Source organism: Ceratosolen solmsi, unplaced genomic scaffold (assembly GCF_000503995.2).
Source record: "Ceratosolen solmsi marchali unplaced genomic scaffold, CerSol_1.0 scaffold7, whole genome shotgun sequence".
Lineage (NCBI taxonomy): Eukaryota > Metazoa > Arthropoda > Insecta > Hymenoptera > Agaonidae > Ceratosolen > Ceratosolen solmsi.
In genome coordinates this window covers 9,709,463-9,729,271 of record NW_011948413.1, presented here as the reverse complement: position 1 = coordinate 9,729,271, position 19,809 = coordinate 9,709,463, and the positions used below count along the sequence as shown (strand labels likewise).

The 19,809-nt window shown below is 36.2% G+C and overlaps 1 protein-coding gene across 1 annotated transcript in view; it reads left to right on the top strand.

Annotated features, from left to right (window-relative positions):
- Positions 1 to 315: 315 nt before the first annotated feature.
- The window catches only part of LOC105367678 (uncharacterized), a 32,171-nt gene continuing 12,677 nt past the window's right edge, over positions 316 to 19,809 (top strand). The window contains exon 1 of the mRNA XM_011506446.1: positions 316 to 787. Coding sequence (XP_011504748.1) covers positions 517 to 787 — 271 coding nt within the window. The 5' untranslated portion in view covers positions 316 to 516. The remainder of the gene's footprint in view (positions 788 to 19,809) is intronic.

Genomic DNA, 19,809 nt, shown 5'->3' with positions numbered 1-19,809 from the left:
CCGCCCTTGCGCTTCCGCTTGCCAACAGCACGGAAAGGACAAGAGCTCTAAAGTCCAATGTCCACTTGGGTCTCGACTAACGATTCTCCTCTCTCTCTCTCTCTTTCAGATAGCAGAGGTGTCCCGTGAGGTCGCCCTCGTGATGACCTCGACGGCAGTAGCCATTGGAGCTCCTTAGCACATCGGAGACGGGCCTCGATCGCAACCCCAGCGGGACAAGCGCCAGGAACAACGTATCCGGGGATAGCCGGCGATAAGCCGCGAGGAGCGAGCCGATAAGAGAGCTGCTGTCGCGGGAAGGGTGGGGGAGGCCGGTGTCCCAAGGCGGTGGGGATGCGGCACGGCGATTAATAACGCGCCTCGGCGATGAGCGCCCAAGTCGTCAATAGCGAGTTCGCGCTCGCCACAGACGCAGCGCGCCGCGACGCCTAGCAATCGCAACTTCGCTACCAATCGTCGCTCGCCGGCCGAGGGGCGATGTTGCCGTGAGGAGGCCGCGAGTCGGAGTCAATCAGGATGAAGTCGATGGGCGACGTCGTGGCAGAGGCGCCAGCCAAGGGTGTCGAAATCGGGCTGCTGCGTCGCGTGAGCATCGACTCCGTCGACAGGCCCCCGCCAGCCGTGCCCTACAGCGGGCCCGGGGAGCTCCGCACCAGGACGCTGCGCAGCCTCAAGCGGGGTCTCGGCAAGCTCTGGCGCAGGCACCGGGGCAACGCCTCGATCACCGAGTACGACCCTTCGTACAAGGTCGCCTACCTCGGCAACGTACTCACAGGATGGGCGAAAGGTAAGGGAGCCGGGTGAAACTCGTGGGACTTATTCAGGGAATTGTGATTGGGCGACTGTGACGGGGTAGCTGGGGAATTGCCGCCCGGGGCCCAGATAAAGCTAATGATGGGCAGTGGGACAACGCGCCACGAAAACGGAATTTGTAGACTGTTACGGTCCGTCGACGACACACGTTCATTATGTAAAGCTGTTTCTTTTTCCGCGCTCCCCCTCCCCCTCCTCCCCGCCCACCCACCCACCTACCAAACGACTCTTTAGCCGTCGCAATACTCGAATTTAGATTATCGATGCTCGCCTCATGGGCCGATCCGTGACTTGTGCTGCAATACGAAGAAGGTGCGTTTGATGGATCGTCAGAGCATGTCCTATGCAAATTATCGGCTTATGAAATTATTTTGGCGCTTTCGGAATAATGTGTCGTGCTGAAAATTTCAAATGTAATTTTTCAAGAGCCGATCGGCTTAAGGCGCACGAAGGACTGAAAGTGGCTTTCTAAAAGTAAAATTATTCGCTGTTTGAAAAATATTTATTTCATGACATGACATTGAAGTATTTAACCAATATCGGCTCCTTGTCCCTCGCGCAATGAAGAAACATTATTTATTATCCACGGATACAAGCAATTAATAAGAAATTAGTTCCTCGTGTGATTTTACAAATTATACAGTTATTATTAAATATCATTTCTAAATACATTGTCGACGATTTCTAAATTAGCTGAAATTTTCAAGTTAATTTTTATCGGAGTACAAATTTGTTTTTAGCTGATATCGTTGGAGATTCAGCATCCGACCTACAGATTTTTTTTGGTAATTTGTTTAATTTGAAAATCTCCTTGTTCTCTTCCTCGTGCACTTGTCTCGATTACTTATACCTCTTCATAGAATAGCGATAAAAAAAAATAAAAAATAAAAAATATATTCAAAAAAATAAAACAAACAAACAAACAAACAAACAAACAGAAATAAATGGAAAACAAAAAGTAAAATAAAAAGAATCGTTTTAATTAACTAATAATTACTTTAATATCGTTGTTCGACTAAATGGAACTTTTAATAATTCGCGTAGCGCACGGTCAAGTTTTCAGATGCAATGATAGTTTTCTTATCTGACAAACGTCAATTGAAATATAATTGCTATTTTAACAAAAGTCTGTGTGCTTTCGAACAACGTTTAAATAAGCAAAATATTTTCTACAACTCAATTAATTAATCGTGAAACAACAAAGTAAAATTTTTTTTTTTTTTTTTTTTTTTTATGCCATCAAATATTCGTCGTTAGACCAAAGAAATTGTATTCCCAATACAATTATATAATTCACTGAAGCGTCGATAAAGCTTCGTAAAAACTACCGTAATTCATTATTTTTTTTTTCACTCGGTTGTTGCAAGCATTTTTGGATGACTCTTAACTTGAATGATTGAAAAAAAAACTTCTTAGTGTAAGTTACTTTACCGCGACTTACTTTGCTTAGTTTTGGGCTGAGATTCATTTAGATTGAATTGAGGTCTCAATAAAAAAGAATCTGTTTGCGATCATGATCAACTGTAGTCGGAGATTCATCTTCTGCAGTAATCGAAGGCGCCTCGATAGTTGCGACTACAGATACATCCACTCCATCGTTTTTTTTTTTGTTTTTTTTGTTGTTTTTTTTTTTATTGTTGTTTCATCCTGATCGGATGCTGTTGATAAAATTTCACTTTAAATATAAATTGCGACACTCACTCGTACATTTTCATTGTTGTTTAATAACATTGCATCTCAAATCAATAAATGCGTTTTTACATATTACATATTCATATCTCGATATGATTTGTAAGTTATTTGCAGTTTCGAGATTCCGACGATTGCACATGCACCATTAAAAAGCTCAATACCCGATTTCAAATAACACGGGTGAATGTACGAAGTTAATGATTGTTATGGGCGTTATCAGTTGAAAATGAATAACAGACACGTGTCTGTTACTTTTAACAAGCTTTCGTCTACTAAATAGATAATTGCGTACAATTAATTTCTTGAAATATCGACAGACATTTGTCTATTAAATTACAAATCTCATCAAATATTAATAGATAAACCAGCATTCATGCCCGCATTTGACTCCAAGTCTTATAAAAATTGTTAAAACCTTATCATTCCATTTCACTTTAAATCAATTTCAAAGCTATCTCCGAGCAATTATAACATTCGCAAATTATTATCACTATTAATTAACTACTAGTCAATGTATTTTGCAATACCTATTATTACGTGCTTTAAGCCACAATATTAAATGACATATAATAATAGCATGCGATAGCTCGTTATTATAAAAGTTAGAATGAAAACGGCTTTTATTTTCAACAAAAATATATATAACTTACAAGGCCTGGTCGACGTAAAATCACAAGTCACAAGCCGAACAGAGTATATTAAAAAAAAAGAAAAAAAGAGAGAAAAAGCCATGATATAGATGAAAAAAATGTCTTTTATACGGATGACTTATGCCGAAGGAGTGGCAGAAAAGTGATGATATCCCATGATCAAGCAACATCTTATCTTTTATACGAAAAAGTTATGGCTTGATGAGCACTTCAAATATCCAGGCATGTGCCTCTACCCTACTCGACAATTATTGCGATTCCCCTTAAATTTCAAGAATTTTCTCATGACTATAATCGCATTTCGATTGTGTTTGAGATAAGCCAATTTTTTTTTTTTTTTTTTTTTTTTTTTTTTTTTTTTTTTTTTTTTTATAGAAACCGATGTATCATTGAATTTCATGGTCAAGCTCGTGTTTACTCTCTCGGAGCCTCGAACCACTTTAAATTTTTTTTCTTTTATTATTTGTTATATACTAATTCTGGGTGGACGAGGCTCTTATAAATGTCCATTCATACACTTGTTTCTAACTCTATTTAAGTACTTTATTTTTTCACTGTCATTTTCCCTTGCTCTTTCCATTTCTTTGCTTCTTTGCCCTCTTGCTGCATCAGATTTATAGGTCTGTAGATTTAATACCAATTTATTATATTCCATTAATTGTATTAGCGGCGTGTAATTAGTAAGAGAAGGGAAGAGACATTTTTAACTCAACGTTTCGATAAAAAATAAGTGCCTGAATTTTTAAAATTGGAATGATTTTTCTTTGTTTTTCATTGCAAATTAGATTTGTCGAAGAGACACGACACTTATTATGCGCACTACGTAGTGCAATAAACAAATTTAATTAAAATACCTGAAACGGCTAAGAATAGATTATAAATAAAAAAAAAAATTGCTATTTTACTAATAGCCAGTAAATAACAATTAAAATTCAACATACGAAATACACGCGTAAAGCATTTAGATTTATATTGTTCTCTCGAAATTCCGGCGAATTGTATGCTCTTTAATTATGTACATTTTAAAATCTACAACGAACAATTACTCAATATTATTTATCTATAATCACTTTGTGAGTGAATCAAGATAAGAAATTCTCTAAAAGTAATTATGATTTTCATTGACATTGATCCACGACTGACTTTGAGTTAAAGTTTGACACAATTTCCATACGTAATAATATTTCATGCTTTTAGCATCGTCGTACCAACTGTTATTTTTTATGAATTTTTCTTTTTCGTTATTGGAAATAAAATGTTCGCCCAGGTACCAAAATATTAAAGTGATTGCGAAACCTATCAATGCCGAGATCATGCGATGACCTGAGAATACGCTTGATTTTGCATTCAACCGTTCGACCAATGTACATGTGTATTAGCCACACGTGCAGTGATACAATTCGGCATAACAGATTTGTGTACCGAGAAAAAGATTTCGCCGACTCATGCGCTCGATTACTCTTAAGATTCATTTGGCATTATTACTGATTCGTAATATTTTGCTTTTTGCAAATAGAAGCTTTTCAATTTATTTTAATTTGTTGCGGACAACCATCAATATGGCTCTAAATTATAAATTATCTGCATTGGATAATTGAAAATTTATGAAAATTGCACGACTGTCGATAAATTACATTATATATTATAAAAATGCGAAAAAACTTCGGAATAAATTTTATTTTTTATCTCATTTAATATTGATTGGCTTATGCGTTTATAAATCTTATACAATTTCTTTTCATTTATTGGCAATGCTGATGCATACTGGAATAGAGAAAGTCGATTGATTGCTCGATTAAACAATAACCCTAATTTCAATGTTCAATGTTATTTATAACAAAGCTCGAATCATACCAATAAACACATTAATTGGTCAAACAAATCAAATTAAAGGAAGATTAAGAGAGGAATTATTAAAGCTCGATCATAGTAGCACGCACATTTATTATTATATTAATTCATATATATAAATTAATACGTACATTATATGTCATTATTATATACCATATAAGTAAGATGTGCCAGAGAAATTGGAGAAACGAAATCGAATGAAAACAAACGATTATTTTATCCAATTTAACTGTCCTCCATAAAATCATTTAAAATGTATGATCATCGACATGAGTGAACATCGGCAAAAGTATCTTCACGTAAATGGAGGTAAATTAATGTTTAAAAGAAATACGACAATCTCGTTTTCCTAATGACCTACGCAGCATATAAAACAATGTCTCCTGGCGAATAATAGTAGGTATACCGAATAATCGCGTTCCACTGTGTCGTCGAAAGCTAGCACACGTGCAAACACATCGAGCCCCCGTCGATTTACCCCCCCCCACCCTCTCCCGCAGATGATGTTAATTTGCAATCGATAAAGTAAAATAGCGCGACGTGACTGCGAAGCTCCCCGGCACGTACAGTGCGATAGAATTCCCTTATCGGCTTAGCAGAGGAAAGAAGCAGAGCAATCGAAAGCGCTTTAAAAATGATTATTACATAGTAAAAAGAGAGAAAAAAGGAAAATCGATTTCCCACGCACGTGCGCGCGCTGCCATAACAATCGCCTTAATGGCGATGATAATGGTGCACGGGATAATCAATCAGGCGGCGATGCGCGCCGTACCGATAAACTTCCCTCGGCACAAGCGATTGCGTTAGTAGCCGCGCAGCATCGATAAAATGGTCGGCGGACGTTTTCTCTTTCGTGCGAAAATCCTTGCCCACGCTCGTGCATTATGGATATGTTAATACTGCTACTACGGAAAAGTGAAAGTATTTTTATTTCTTCGTTTAGTTTTTTTTACTTTATATTTTGTTAAATCGCGGTAATTTACTTTCAGATGGTAAGGACGGCATTTAACGTCACTGACGTATTTATTGACCATTAGGTATGTATTCAATGGAAAAGGAGCGACTTCTGTTTTACTTTGTTTTCCTTCGCGAAGAATCCCGTCATATTAAAATAAACCTAATACTCTTAGACATTACTACACGACTTTTCTTTTTTCCAATTATGTTGCTTGTATAGCGATTCATGTACTACGAGCACTTAAGGAAAGTTGAATCATTTTAACTCGAAATGAGAGTAAGAGTTGTCTGTGGCAGTTGGCTCGAAATGTTTTTTATTTGCTTTTTTAATTATGGTGATGAATTATTACATTTTCTCTAAGCGAATTGTCGAATTAAGAATTTAGAAAGCAAAAATACAAAGCGGCTGCTTTGATTAACGAAGGCAATTGTTAACACTACTGTTTCTGCCATTTATTCAATATTTTTTCGTAGAAATTCCTATACCCGTTACCATTCTTTTACGTATTAAAAGATGCTTTATAAATAATTTACTTTTATAGTTTATGCCTTTAATGCATTCATAATTAAAATTATTGTCAGTTTCATCTTGTTGTATTACAGTATTCGCGTTTGATGTGCGTATGTTGTCATAGCATCCCGTAGAGTACATCTTTTATAATATTTAACAGAGTTATTAAATTTCATCATTGCTTACAAATTATAATTAAACATTTTTTTTTTTTTTTTTTTTTTTTTTTTTTTATTAAATATACTTGTTTTTCATAATTAATATTAATTAAAGATTTTCATCTGAGCTTTGCGCAACAAAACCATATATTAACGTGTAAGAATATATTTATGAACTGAAGTTTAAGGAAACGATGGTAAAAGGCATATGCATTGCTATACATTTATCAATAATTTTTAACTATATAAATAATGTTGCGAATCGTCGCATCAAATCCAATTACCAGTTTAAAGCTTAACTATACTCTTAGCAGTGAGTGGCCTTAAAATTAATAATTTCTTCATACAGGAAGTAAAAGTTAAAATTGTTGCTTGTTTTTCATAAAATAAACATAGCATAATGGCAATCGAAGATATATTTCAATTATTAAAATGGTACACATCAACTACGTTTAATAAATAAGTTTATATGTTTGTAAAATTATATTATCTATCTAAAAAAAAAAAAAAAAAAAAAAAAAAAAAAGGAGAGAGACAGCTTAATTTATTATTGCCGTTAAGACTTCCGTGGCCAATGTATGACTAATTTAATCAATATATTAGTAAAATTAATTTATTTGAAAGATATTTAATTTTTACGATTGTCATTTGAAAGAAAGCGAGAAGAAAAGAAATAATTTTTATTTAAATAAATAAATTATTATAAATGTAATTCTTATGCAATTATAATTCGTCTCGGCATTAAACGAATTACTTACAAAACTAAGCTCATTCTGCATCTACATATATAGGAACTAATACATTTAATTCGTGTGCTAGGCAAAATGAGTCAGAAAAATTAAGTTATTTCGTAAGTTAATGGACTTAGCTTCTCATGCATCTGCTAATGAAGAAATATTCACACACACGAGTTTAAGAATCGTAAACAATAATCGTCAAAATTGATAATTACACCTTTTAAAAATTGACCCAACGAGAGAAATAAATTACGTAATGTATACAGATTTTATTCTTATGCCAGTCCAACTGTGAGCTCATTAGACGAATAGTCTAGTTAAAAGTACGTAATTTGCTTTCAAGGTTACAGTTGTAGGCGCCTAATTTTATTTAAGTGTTTATCTTCCAAGCCTACCGTCGTCATGATCAAGTTAGGTGTATGCATGCATATAGAATTTTCCATGTACTTGTATACTTGGATATATAAGTAGATCAAACGATCGAAGTAATAATGCAATAAACTTTTAAATAATATTCTAGAATCAACTATTGAATTAGCGAAAAAAAAAATAATAAAATTAAAATGCAAATTACCTAAAAGAAGTTTCGAGATAATGCTTGCTGCTTATACTAATTAATAAAAAAATAATAACTAACTAATAAGCGATGCATTTTTTTAAGCGACGATTCGAAAAAACAGAAAAGAAAAACAACAACAAAATAATGAAAGAGAAAAATAATTATTTCCAATTGACTACAAGTAGCATTTTAAGTATCGCGTTTCCGTACCCGTAAAATCTAAGGCGTCGTGAAACTGCGTCGGCGTTTGAAATTATCTAAGTAATTGTTTTTTTTTTTTTTTTTTTTTTTTTTTTTTTTTTTTGTCAAGTTTGTGAATTTTTTGAGAAACAAAGGATAGTTGGACTATCGGGTCGATCGCCGTGGTTAGCGACAAAACTAAACGAGAGGAATTTCAGGGAAAAAACGAAGACACGTGTAGCGTTGGCCTGACCTCCGGTTCGTCGAAGAAAATATTTATGTAATTGTCATCCCGGAATTTTATTCGCAGTTGATTAGCCGAGTGCTACGTCCGGAGTTCGTATTGAGTTATCGATTATCCTATCGAACATCGTGCTTTTATTTAAATACCCTTTAGTCGGAGCGATAAGTAATTGGCGCGTATTCGTGGGAAATTGCGCACGAGGGAAGAATCATTGGAAAACCTGGTTTCCCGTAGTTGAATTTCATCCCGCACGAGCCACGATTAAACGATGCGACTTTGGCCTCTCGGCCTATCGCTGATAAATAGTTCTGGATAAGTAAATTATAAACTCGTTTAGGCGCTCTATATTTGCGAGTATACTTAATTCAATTGAGTTGGTAAATATGCGTTTCAAAGTGAGCCAATGTTGTGACAGTTTTTTTTTTTTTTTTTTTTGGCGATTTTGTGTGTACATCGCTTGCGAAGAAAGAAAAATCTACGCTCGCTTGGAAATTTTCAGATTTTCAAACGTCGATAGTCATCATCGCGATTGTAGGCACGAGAGTTATATTGTGCCGCTCATTAAAATCGCAATACCAAACGATTTATCTAAACGATGTTTACACACTGCAGCTATAAATTAAGCCCGTTCCAGGGTATTTTTTCCAGGCACTTTTTTCGCTCGACGATTTCCATTAACGAATTAAAAAAAAAAAAAAAAAACAGTTTTGAATCGAAGCGCAGCGTTGCACGACTCTTTTTCTCAGCCACGACGGAAACGTTATTAGCTGGCAAAAAATTGCATTATAATGACAGGCGATTGCGACGAAATGCGATCACGCGTGCGCGAACGACAGTCGAGCCAAGAATCACCTTTATAATCATCCCGTGGTACCTGCAAATCTTGCGAATGGTACCGAGCGCACGATAAAAGGTTTCCTCGTCTCCATCTTTTTCTCACTGGACGTCAAAGGTTCACGCGATGTAAATGGCTCGACATCTCGTTACTTGTCGAGGCTCCTTGGCTCTTTCTCTCTTTCTCTCTCTCTCTCTCCCTCTCTCTCTCTCTCTCTCTCTCTATTAATAAAACGTACTCACGTTCGTACGTAAAATAATACGGTTGTAGGTAAATGTTTTTGCCGATCCGCGGAAAAATCAATTCTCCTATGCGAGAAAAGTAGATGTCGATGGATGGCAGGGAGGGGGGCTGTGTGTGTGTGTGTGTGAGAGAGAGAGAGAGAGAGAGAGAGAGAGAGAGAGAGAGAGAGAGGAGTACGTTGACCGGACATATAGCTGGAGGGGTCATTTTCGAAGACTGCAGGAGGGTTGAGGGGGGCAGGGAACGTCGCTACTTTCTCCACATACCGACGCTGCAACGCGAGCCGCGGCGATTCGAGCCTTTGCAAGCGAATCGGTTATATACGGTCATCTGAATCGCCAAGCTGCATTAGCTTGCAATCGCACAAAATGCGTCGCGAGCCACGAGATTTTCAATGATTTTAAAAGTGTTTAAAAGAGCTGCAGTGTTAATTTCGGATGAAAGTACTTAAATGAGAATTCGGAGCGTGAAGACGAATTTTAACTTTCCTTAATGTAGTATTCGAACGCTTGAGTTACTTATAAATATCTCGAACTCGAAATCATTTACTGGACTAATTATGGGTTTGACTTTATTTATTAATCTAATTGCCATTAATAAGTCTACGATTTATATTTAAACTTTTGACTTTTTATTCGTAAGGAATTTTACTATTGAATCCAAAGTATTAGATGTTTTGCCATTATTTTTATACAAACTTCATTTAATGTAAAAGCTTCAATAGGTAATTGTTTTATAGGTGAATTAATTTGCAATCTTTTTATTTATAAATTTTTACAATTATCTTATTAAAAATAATTATTGCTCATAGATATAGAATAAATCATTTTATATCAATATAGTTCACTCTTATTTCGAAATTAATTCTAGGCACTTATTTCGTGTGTTTTTCATTTTATAATTATAATTGTAATATTATAATTTATAACTAATAAAATAGAAAGCGAAAAATAATTATTGTATCGTAACATTACTCTAATGTTCGACTATCGTGGATAAATGTAAATAAATATAAATTATCAATAAATTAAATAAACTGAAATAGAGATAGTAGACTAAAGATAATAATTAGTGAATAGTAAAGTTTTTAAAATAACTTTCCTCAATTAGTATTGTGTTTACGTACTTTTTAGCATAATATATCAAATATTAAAATTAATTTATATATCTTTTTAAATTATCGCTAGTCCCGGATTAAATTGAATTATACATGAATTAAAGTAATGGAAATTAACATGTGTAACCAACCTTTAAATGATTATAATTTTTTTTACATAAAAACAGGATATTCACTTAAGATGTTGTAAAAAATTATTGAATATGTATGTGTTGTATTCATATAAAGATGTACTTCCTAAATAAAAAAAATAAATAAAAAGAAAAAGAAAAAGAAAAAAAAAACTCGGAAGCGACATCGAGTTGAGCTTTAAAAATCTACAATGTTGTTATTTTTGTTGTTGCAAAATTAAGTATTTCTCAAAATACCATGATTTGTCTTGTAAATATTTACGATGAAACAAGATGCCCTTGAATTTTCAAAGATAAAGTTTAGCTGTCCTTGTGTCGTAATATCTTCATAGAAATCGTACTATCACATTATTATGATTGGTTTGCCTTTGTTGGTAATGGGAATAAGTAGTCATCGCGTGTTTCAATTCACTATTTTATTTGGATTAGGATTTGTCAGTAGGATACATCCGCAGTCAAAAGAGTTCTATTAACGGTTAATTTACAAACACGTACTCATCATCGAATTATCATATAAATATTTACAAGCCGTGTATGTATAGACTAAATGAAGCGTGAAGCGAATGCCAAAATTAAATATCAAGAATAGATATTTATGTCTTGACTACTTTAATACGAAGTTCTTCCCGTAATATTAACAAATTTTTGAATAATATTTATCATAAACTCAAAAGATAATAAGATTATCAGCAAAATAAACCACTTAGAGTTAAGTCAGTTAGACTCATGAAATTATACTGTTAAAAGACTGTTTTTGCTGATATATAGTTTAAGCATTAACGGAAGCTAGAATTGACTTTATAAAGTTATCGTTTGCTACAATATACGCTGCTTTACTCATATGCATGACGGTACTAATAAACAACAAAACAAAACCGATAGCATTAATTCAGAGATTATAAAATCGTGTCATTCACTCGTGAGATTAAAACAATGATTCCCATCACAATACAACGAACTTCCTCGTGAACAAAGTTCACGCGATCGTCCATTAAGGAAGAAAATAATAAATACAATAAAAATAAAAATAAAAAAAAAAGAAAAGAAACAAAAAATACGACGATATATTCTCGACGTAGATACGTTGGTTCGATTAAACTCATCGTCGTATCCACCGCGCATCGACACCGATACTTTCGTATTAATCAGTGCATGGTCTGTCGCGCATGCGCCACATATGCAACAAGTTTCATTGCCCTTTGCGATTTATACGTATCCCATCCTCATTATCCATTCTTTAATTTTTTAAATCCATTTTTTAATTTTCATTTTATTCGAAGGCTCGGGTTGCCGCGTCGACTTCTCATAGTAGTTGCCTCGGTCCTCGAGCAATTGCGCTCGAGATCGAAAAATAGACTTTAGCCTCTTAACCGTGTCACGTTTTACTGCACAAACAACTGCTTTGTCAAGCAATTATCGAGAATTTCTTGAGCTTCATCGATTTGCATTTGCCTCAGTGCTCAATCACGGATAATGAAACTTCCAGGGTGCAGCACGCTGGTAAAGATTTCAAATGTACTCTATCCTATTATTTCTTGTTGGCGAATTTGTGCTCAACGCGCCGGAATATGAGGAACAATAATAAACAATTAATAAAGCTCGCTTGATTTCAATCTCTTGTTGGCTGACTCATTGTACATGGAAATTTAAGCGACAATAATTGGTCGACATTTATGATTTACAGTAATATTTCAAAAATCTATTTTGAGCTCGGCATTCAACGACAAATGGATTATTTATTAAGGAGCACTAAGACCTAAAATTCCCAATACTATGTTATTACTTGGGTGCATTCCATCTCGGATTTCGTTTTTTAAAGTTTCAAGTGCTCCTTGAGATCCTGTAGTCGTAAAATTATTCTAATAACAGTTTATTTTCGGCCAATCTTGCGAAATCGATAAAACTAAAACTGACGCTTTTTGCGAGAAGTGTCGACTCGGTTGTACATTCGATGGCATGAAAGTCGACAAGCGTTGAAAAAGAAAGACAATACATAAGGAGGAAGCGATAACTTTGGAGCGAGTATAGCGGCCCGTTGTCCTCCTCCTCATCCGCGCCTCTCTCTCTCTCTCTCTCTCTCTCTCTCTCTCTGTCTATCTCATTCGGCCGATTAAGGCTAGTCCATTAGCCACAAAAAGTGGTCCCACTCGCGCGAAAGTCGGTACGCGCATCGATTCGGCGAACGGCCGCTCATTTTCAAGAAGGACGTCAACCTACATTCGATGCCGGGGGATCGGTCGGTGGTGGCCTATCGGCGCCGGTGATCAACTTTTGCGTGACGGAGTAAGTACCGGTGCACTTGTACGAAAAGCGCGAAACCATATCGGGACATGCGTGTACGTACGTACCTCCGTACCGTTTATTCGATTTGACGAGTATGTCGGGAAGAGGGGCGAAGAAAAAAATATATTCCATCGATAAATCGATCGATACGTGAGTATCTTATAAAAATTTGGGACACGGTCTTCCTTTAATGCCTTGCGCTCGGTTTAGCGAACACGAGTCTATTCCTTGGAGCTCACATCCTGAATCCAATCAGGTCGAATTCTATTATTATTATTAGTTTTGTTATTGTCACCATTATTATTATTATTATTATTATTATTATTATTATTATTATTATTATTATTATTATTATTATTATTATTATCATCATTATTATTATCATTATTATTATTATTGGAAGTGTTATGCCTCGGTGGTAGTCATAGGCTTTGGTGTGCTGTTGTACCTACTTAGGTAGCTAGCCTCTTTACATTTTTACATGTTTTCTCGCTCTTGACACGATCGCGTATTGTCCAAGCATTGATTTCTTATTAAAAGTGTAAGCGCTCTAGTTGAATACATTATGTCAGTTACAAGTGGACTATACAAGGTTATATGTGCGTGTAAACATAGACGGGATATTCTAGACAATCACTTGGCTGACTTTAATTTCAACAGCCTTTAGCCGACGATTGGAAATAGATAGAAATTCCGAAAGTCATTGATGGTTTGGATTATTAAATTACACGAATGCTCGAATAATCGTAATTCTAAAAAAGAACAAAGATAATTGCTATGAGAAGACGGTACGCAAATGTCGAATTAAAAGCTTAGAGACGAATATGCTATTTAATATTAATTTTAAATTGACAGTTAAATAAGCACCAAAAAGACGTAATCGCAGTTTCTTGAATTTGTACTTGATCTATTCCATTCGCTTCTTAATCGTGTAACTTGTCATTTTTAACTGTCTGTTTTCGTGTTTAAAAATAAACGAAACGATGTTTGATAAACAAAATAATAATTAAATCGTTTACGAAGTGTAATATCTGCTGTTGTAAATATGAAACACCAAATCAAGTAAATTATATCGTAGAGAGATCCCGAAGATATTGGTTATCGAGTCATTTATTTTTGAATAATCACCCAAGAGTATAGCAATATTATGTCTTCATTTAAATATATATATACACATGCACGAACGCACGCACGCACGCACGCGCACACACACATACACACATATATATACACACATAAACTTTACTTTACAAGCATTGTGAAAGAAATTTTTAATCGAAAAACTTTCCCAACTCTTGATCGATTGTATTTTGAATTTCCGTGAGGTATTATTTTCATAAAGAAGATTGATGTTATTCGGATTGATCTTAAGTATTCCTCCAGAGTTTCCAATGCAGAGAAAATATTACAGAAAAAAAGCGAGCTATAAGAATTTACGACTATTTTTATGTATTTATTCACAAAAGTCAGTAATTAATATGTCAAGCGAGGTGGAATTTTCAAAAGGGATAATTCGAGCCACTGCGTTTGTGAAAATCCAATGAGCCAGGAGAGAATGCTTTAAGCCCATAATCTTGAATTATATTAAAGTAATGCATATTATTAGTCATTACCGTATTATACTTGGTTTTTCTCGCAAATAGATAATACAATAATTCAACCTTACTCGAAATTTCGTATTTATGACTTGCATATTCATGGGTGTCAGCGATGCTGCAGCCACCGACAAAATCATGTATTTTACCTGATAATAGCATAAATAACGCGAATGCCGTATTAAAAGTCATGAGAGGAAAGCTAATAAGCATCTGCATCTCTTTACAAAAGTACCAGCCCACGTATAGCAATTGGCATAAACTCGGCTCACACGCAGCCTCGTGCCGAATACAAAAATAGTTCCCACAACACATGTCCAAGTGTCTCGTCTACCCCGAATCTCGGTCTCAAGGTCTTATTATTCAGTCGGCGGTACGACTTATCTCACGTATAAGGCGCACGATGAAAGCAGTCGAGCTTCCATCGTCCTCCCTGCCGGGGGATGTGGTCATTGTCCCTCCTATTATATTTACGTGCGTTATTGCGTCACAGACGGTGGTGAGTATATGTGTTATGCGTTCGCGCCGATAAAATCGCGACGTGTACAGTTACTCCTGTGGGCGCTCGCTACTTTCTTCACCGGTCGAATAGCACCTGTCATAGCGACTCTCCCCACGTCTCTCTCACACTTGCCGCATCCGTACGTCCCGGTGAGAGTTTAAAGGTCTACGTTTCAATTCATTCTTCGCTTCTTTTTTGTTCGCCGATTATGCTTGTCGACGTAGCCGAGCGCCGAGTACACTCAAGCCCTACTATACAGTTTACTACCTTACAGTGTCTTCTCAGGTATTAAGGATCACCACAGATTTATCCTTCTGACAGAGTATCCTTCGCCGTCTTTAATTTATTATCTCGATGGCTCCTCGATCCCCTTCTCGGCACCTTCTCCCCTATCATTTGACGTAGAATTAATTATCATCGCTAAGAAGCACATCCCCACTATTTGTTTAAATTAACGGTAAATGGCAATAAAATCAAACCAAATGACACTTTAAAAATAATGCAAATGAGTAATACCAGTCAAGTTTCCGTTATGGGCATTAATATTTTACTCGCTTAAAATGATTTCAGTCGTCTTGACTTCTCGCGCCAATCGAAAATAAATCATCCACTTGGTATAAATATTGACTTGTTCGATAACGGTTGGCCGTAATTGAAATTTCACAATAAATAATAAATCGCGTACGCGCCCATGTGCGACGCTTCATTACCTAAAGTACCAACATACTAACGCGCTTTGCGTAGAGTGAACTCGCTGACACGTCCTCCTAGGAATCAGCGAGGACAATTGGACTGGACGAACATCGCGCCAAACTAGCATTAAAATCGAATGAGTGAGAATATATCTCACGTATTTTTACAAGTGCAATTCGAAAGCGAAGGCGTCGCTAATGCTTTTAATCGCCAAAAATGACTGGCCGTTTGCTCGTACGTGTAAACTTGGGCAGCAATCGGCCAAAAATAAGAAAAGAAAGAAAAATGAAAAAAAGCACCAATCCATACCATCGACAGGAAAGTCCCCGTATCGTCATCCCGGCCGTTTTATTCCTCGCACTAGTCTCGTCCTCGTGAATTATCCGCAATTAATACGTGCGCCTTTGCTCGTCCAACTTGGCTGGGCGGCTACTACTTGTCGGTCATTGGGTTATTGGGTGCAACGTCCCTTTCTAGCTCTCGTGACTTTTTATACTTGGCGCGTAATTCTCGAATTTCGTTGAAGTAGCCTTACGTGATAATAAAGCGATGGGCTGATAATCAATAAACGCGCTTAACGAATTGCGATGAATTAAAGTTGTTTAGAATTAATGTCTGGCCATTATCATTGAACCGACGAGTCCTCGGGGGTGGGGGACTTTAATCTCGTGATTATTATGTAGGAATATTGCTGTAAAGAGGCTTCATTGATAAAGCTAAAGCCTCGATTCGGTTTTATAGGAATTTATTAGTATATCGGAACATATCGGATACAATATTGCACGTGCTACGTCGGGGCTCATATAAACAATATAAAGATTGACACTGGCAGTTGGTGTAAATTTTCACATAAGGAAGCCCCGTGTAATTAATCGTGTCCTACTTTAGATAATTATCCTTTTTTTTTTTTTATCGACCCCGATTGAATGTCACAGAGTCTCATTATCCTCGTGTTAAATCAACATAAAATGCAAGAATGGCGAGTTGCGTTTTCGCAAGGATGGATTTTAAAGATTACGCCTAGATAGAAGACGACGGAGATTTCTTATTTATCGCTAATCTGAATGGGCAGCTTGTTTTCTTCGCGCACTTTAAATTCTGTGGCCGTTTGGAACGTATAAGAAAATAATGTGACACGAATAGTAAATTTACGTTAGCAAAAGTCCAGAGCATTATTAACTTGCTTTACTCCACTTTAATCTGAGATTTTCTTTTTCACAAATATTATTCAGTTTCCTCGGCTTAATTGTGGACAATTTTATTGATGCAGCTCGATGCGTATAATTATTTAAAAGCAAATAAAATGAAAAGGACTCGGTTGCTCTTTCTACTCGAATTGGCTATTTCTACGAAGTGTTTAAGCTAGCAACCGTTCTACTGATTATTATCAATGCAAACTCTTGGCAATCCAGCGGAACAGCAATTAAATAACGAACTTTTGCTCGAAATACTTGAAAGAATAAATCCATTACACTTTTATTGGGATGTATATATAATATCGTATGCGCCTAACCGTAAATGGTTTCGCTTCATCGATCAACTCACCGTCACACTCGGGCTCTATTCTACACAAGAATCCATGGGGACTTAAATTTTCTCGAACCACCAAATACGAGAGATGAAGAAAAAGAAAAGAAAACGAGCTAGAGAGCCCATAAATAAGTATGTATTATATATATCGGCCAGCAGCCGCTAGCCGTGCGTCGCTAAGTCACCGTAAAAATAATAATCCAGCCCAATTAACGGCAAATTTAATTAAATAAGCCGAGATAAGATAAAAAAACAAACAGCAACGATAAACAACAACAACAACAACAACGACGACGACGACAACAATAACAACAATAAACAAACAAATAAACAAAACAAAAACAAGAAAAAATAACAGAGTGGTAGCCGTCGAAATAATTCTCTAATAATCGCGCGCGCGCGCGCTCGCGTCCATTGTGCCAGTAAGTACAAAGGCAAAACGGCGAACAAAGGGTCCCGAGCGTTAGGCACGCCACATTCTCCTCTCGGCAAGTTCCTCCTTAACAATATAATAATAATAACGAGAAGCGCGAAGGAGGAATTCGCGGGACAGGGCCGACGGGGCTGGAATTTAACCCCTTACGCAAACGACTCGGGTACAGTCACGCCGGTCCGCAGGCGTGGGAGGGATGACCGAGGAGATGTCCGATCCCGATAATCCTGGGGCGATTGTTGTCCAGCTCACCTGCATGCATGTGCGCACATACGCGGATAGGATACGCTTCGGCGATCGCTGTGGCTTGGCACCGCGAACAAAAAAGAAACGAAAAAGAAGAAGGAAAAAAAGCGCCAAGGTACAAAGGAAGGACGGGAAGGCTGGTCCCGCGCGCACGCGCGCCATCTTCCTACTTCCGTATATGCGCTCGCGAAATTCTCATAGAGAGCGAGTCGCGGTGGTGGGCCGCGCGCGCGTCCACTCCTAGCCGTACACGGAAGCGAGGAGATTATCGTCGAGGGCGATCTTGAAATTACGAAAAGCCATATTAAAGGGAGATCGCATATATGGATTATTTGGGATGTGCAAGTGGAGTCCGGAGCTACAGCGCGCCTCGTTCGCAAAATTTCGTTGTTTGCACTCGTGTTTTGTAAATTGAGGATCGCTGTCGGTGATGGTCTTTAAACTCGCTCGCTTGACATTCGACCTACTCGTGGATTTCTTAATTTCGAAATCTCAGACAGTGAGCTCGTGAGATTGCCCCAATGCCCTCTTTGTTAAGTATCTTCGAGTGCTTTGGAAATTATTTATTAGTTCGCTCAAAAAGCGTAATTTCTTTAAACGCGCGTTCCATCTCGTTGGTTTGGAGCTGCGGACTTTGTTACAATGCCTACTTACGACGAACAAAGTTGTTTTTTCCTTCTGTTTTTATTAAATTAGGGACTCGTATACAGGAAGTTTATAATTCTTTCTTATCGAGAGACTTTTGTCTCTTTATAGTCCAATGCGACGTACGTGTACTAAGTATGTCGTCGAAGATATATATATAAATATGTTGTTACGTGTTCCTCTTAACGATGAAAATTGTGTAAAGATTACTCTGTGCTTCCGTTGAATAACAATTTGCATGGTACGACTGTATTTTTCTAAGAATAATACTCTCTACTTAAACATTTGTTCTACTCAATAATTGTTCGATATATAGTTGGTTACACAATTTATGTAAGTGTAACGATACTCAAGTCTCAATAACATTAAACTGAATTAATTTGACGCTGAAGTATCATTATATATTTTCATGTAAAACTATCGAATTTATAGATACAAGAGAAAACAAAAAAAAAAAAAACAAAAAAAAAATATGAGAAAGATGAAAAAACAAATATATATATATATATATATATATATATATATATATATATTCATTAAAATATTTACGCTCCGTATAAGAGACATTTAAATCATTTTCCTTAAGCCGAGCCACAAAGATATCTTAATTGCTTTTACTACGGTATATAATAAGTTAACCTATTTTTCTCCGTTAAAATTAAATAACATTTTTAAAAATGTCCAATTATAATGATAACGTAAAAATTTAATAAAGTTATTAATAACTGAGCTGACATTTCCATTACGCGCAGTTTTACGACATTACAATATTAGAGTTGCAGTTTAATTCTTTTTTTTTCTTTCCTTTTAAACCAGATGTTGTATGTAACAGTATTTTGGAAAATGTGTAAAGGAGTTCGAAAAATTCAGCACACTAAATAGATGTGACGTCGTTACCGATATTTCGGAAAAATTGCTCAAAAATATAAACGATCGCATTAGAGCGCGCCTCGTTATCGTGAATGGCTAGTATTAGTGCGCTCTTGCACACTAATAATATCAATAATCAGCGAACGAAATGACATTTTTCAAACTCCACTGATAAAAAAAAAAAAAAAAAAAAAAAAAAAAAAAAAAAAACAAGGTAATCATTGGTAAATCGAATGAAAATCCTACGCATGAGCAATAAATAAATAAATCGTTCAATTTTGAAGTCACATTGGGGCCGAATTCGTATCGGGTAACATTGGAGTGGTCGGTTAGC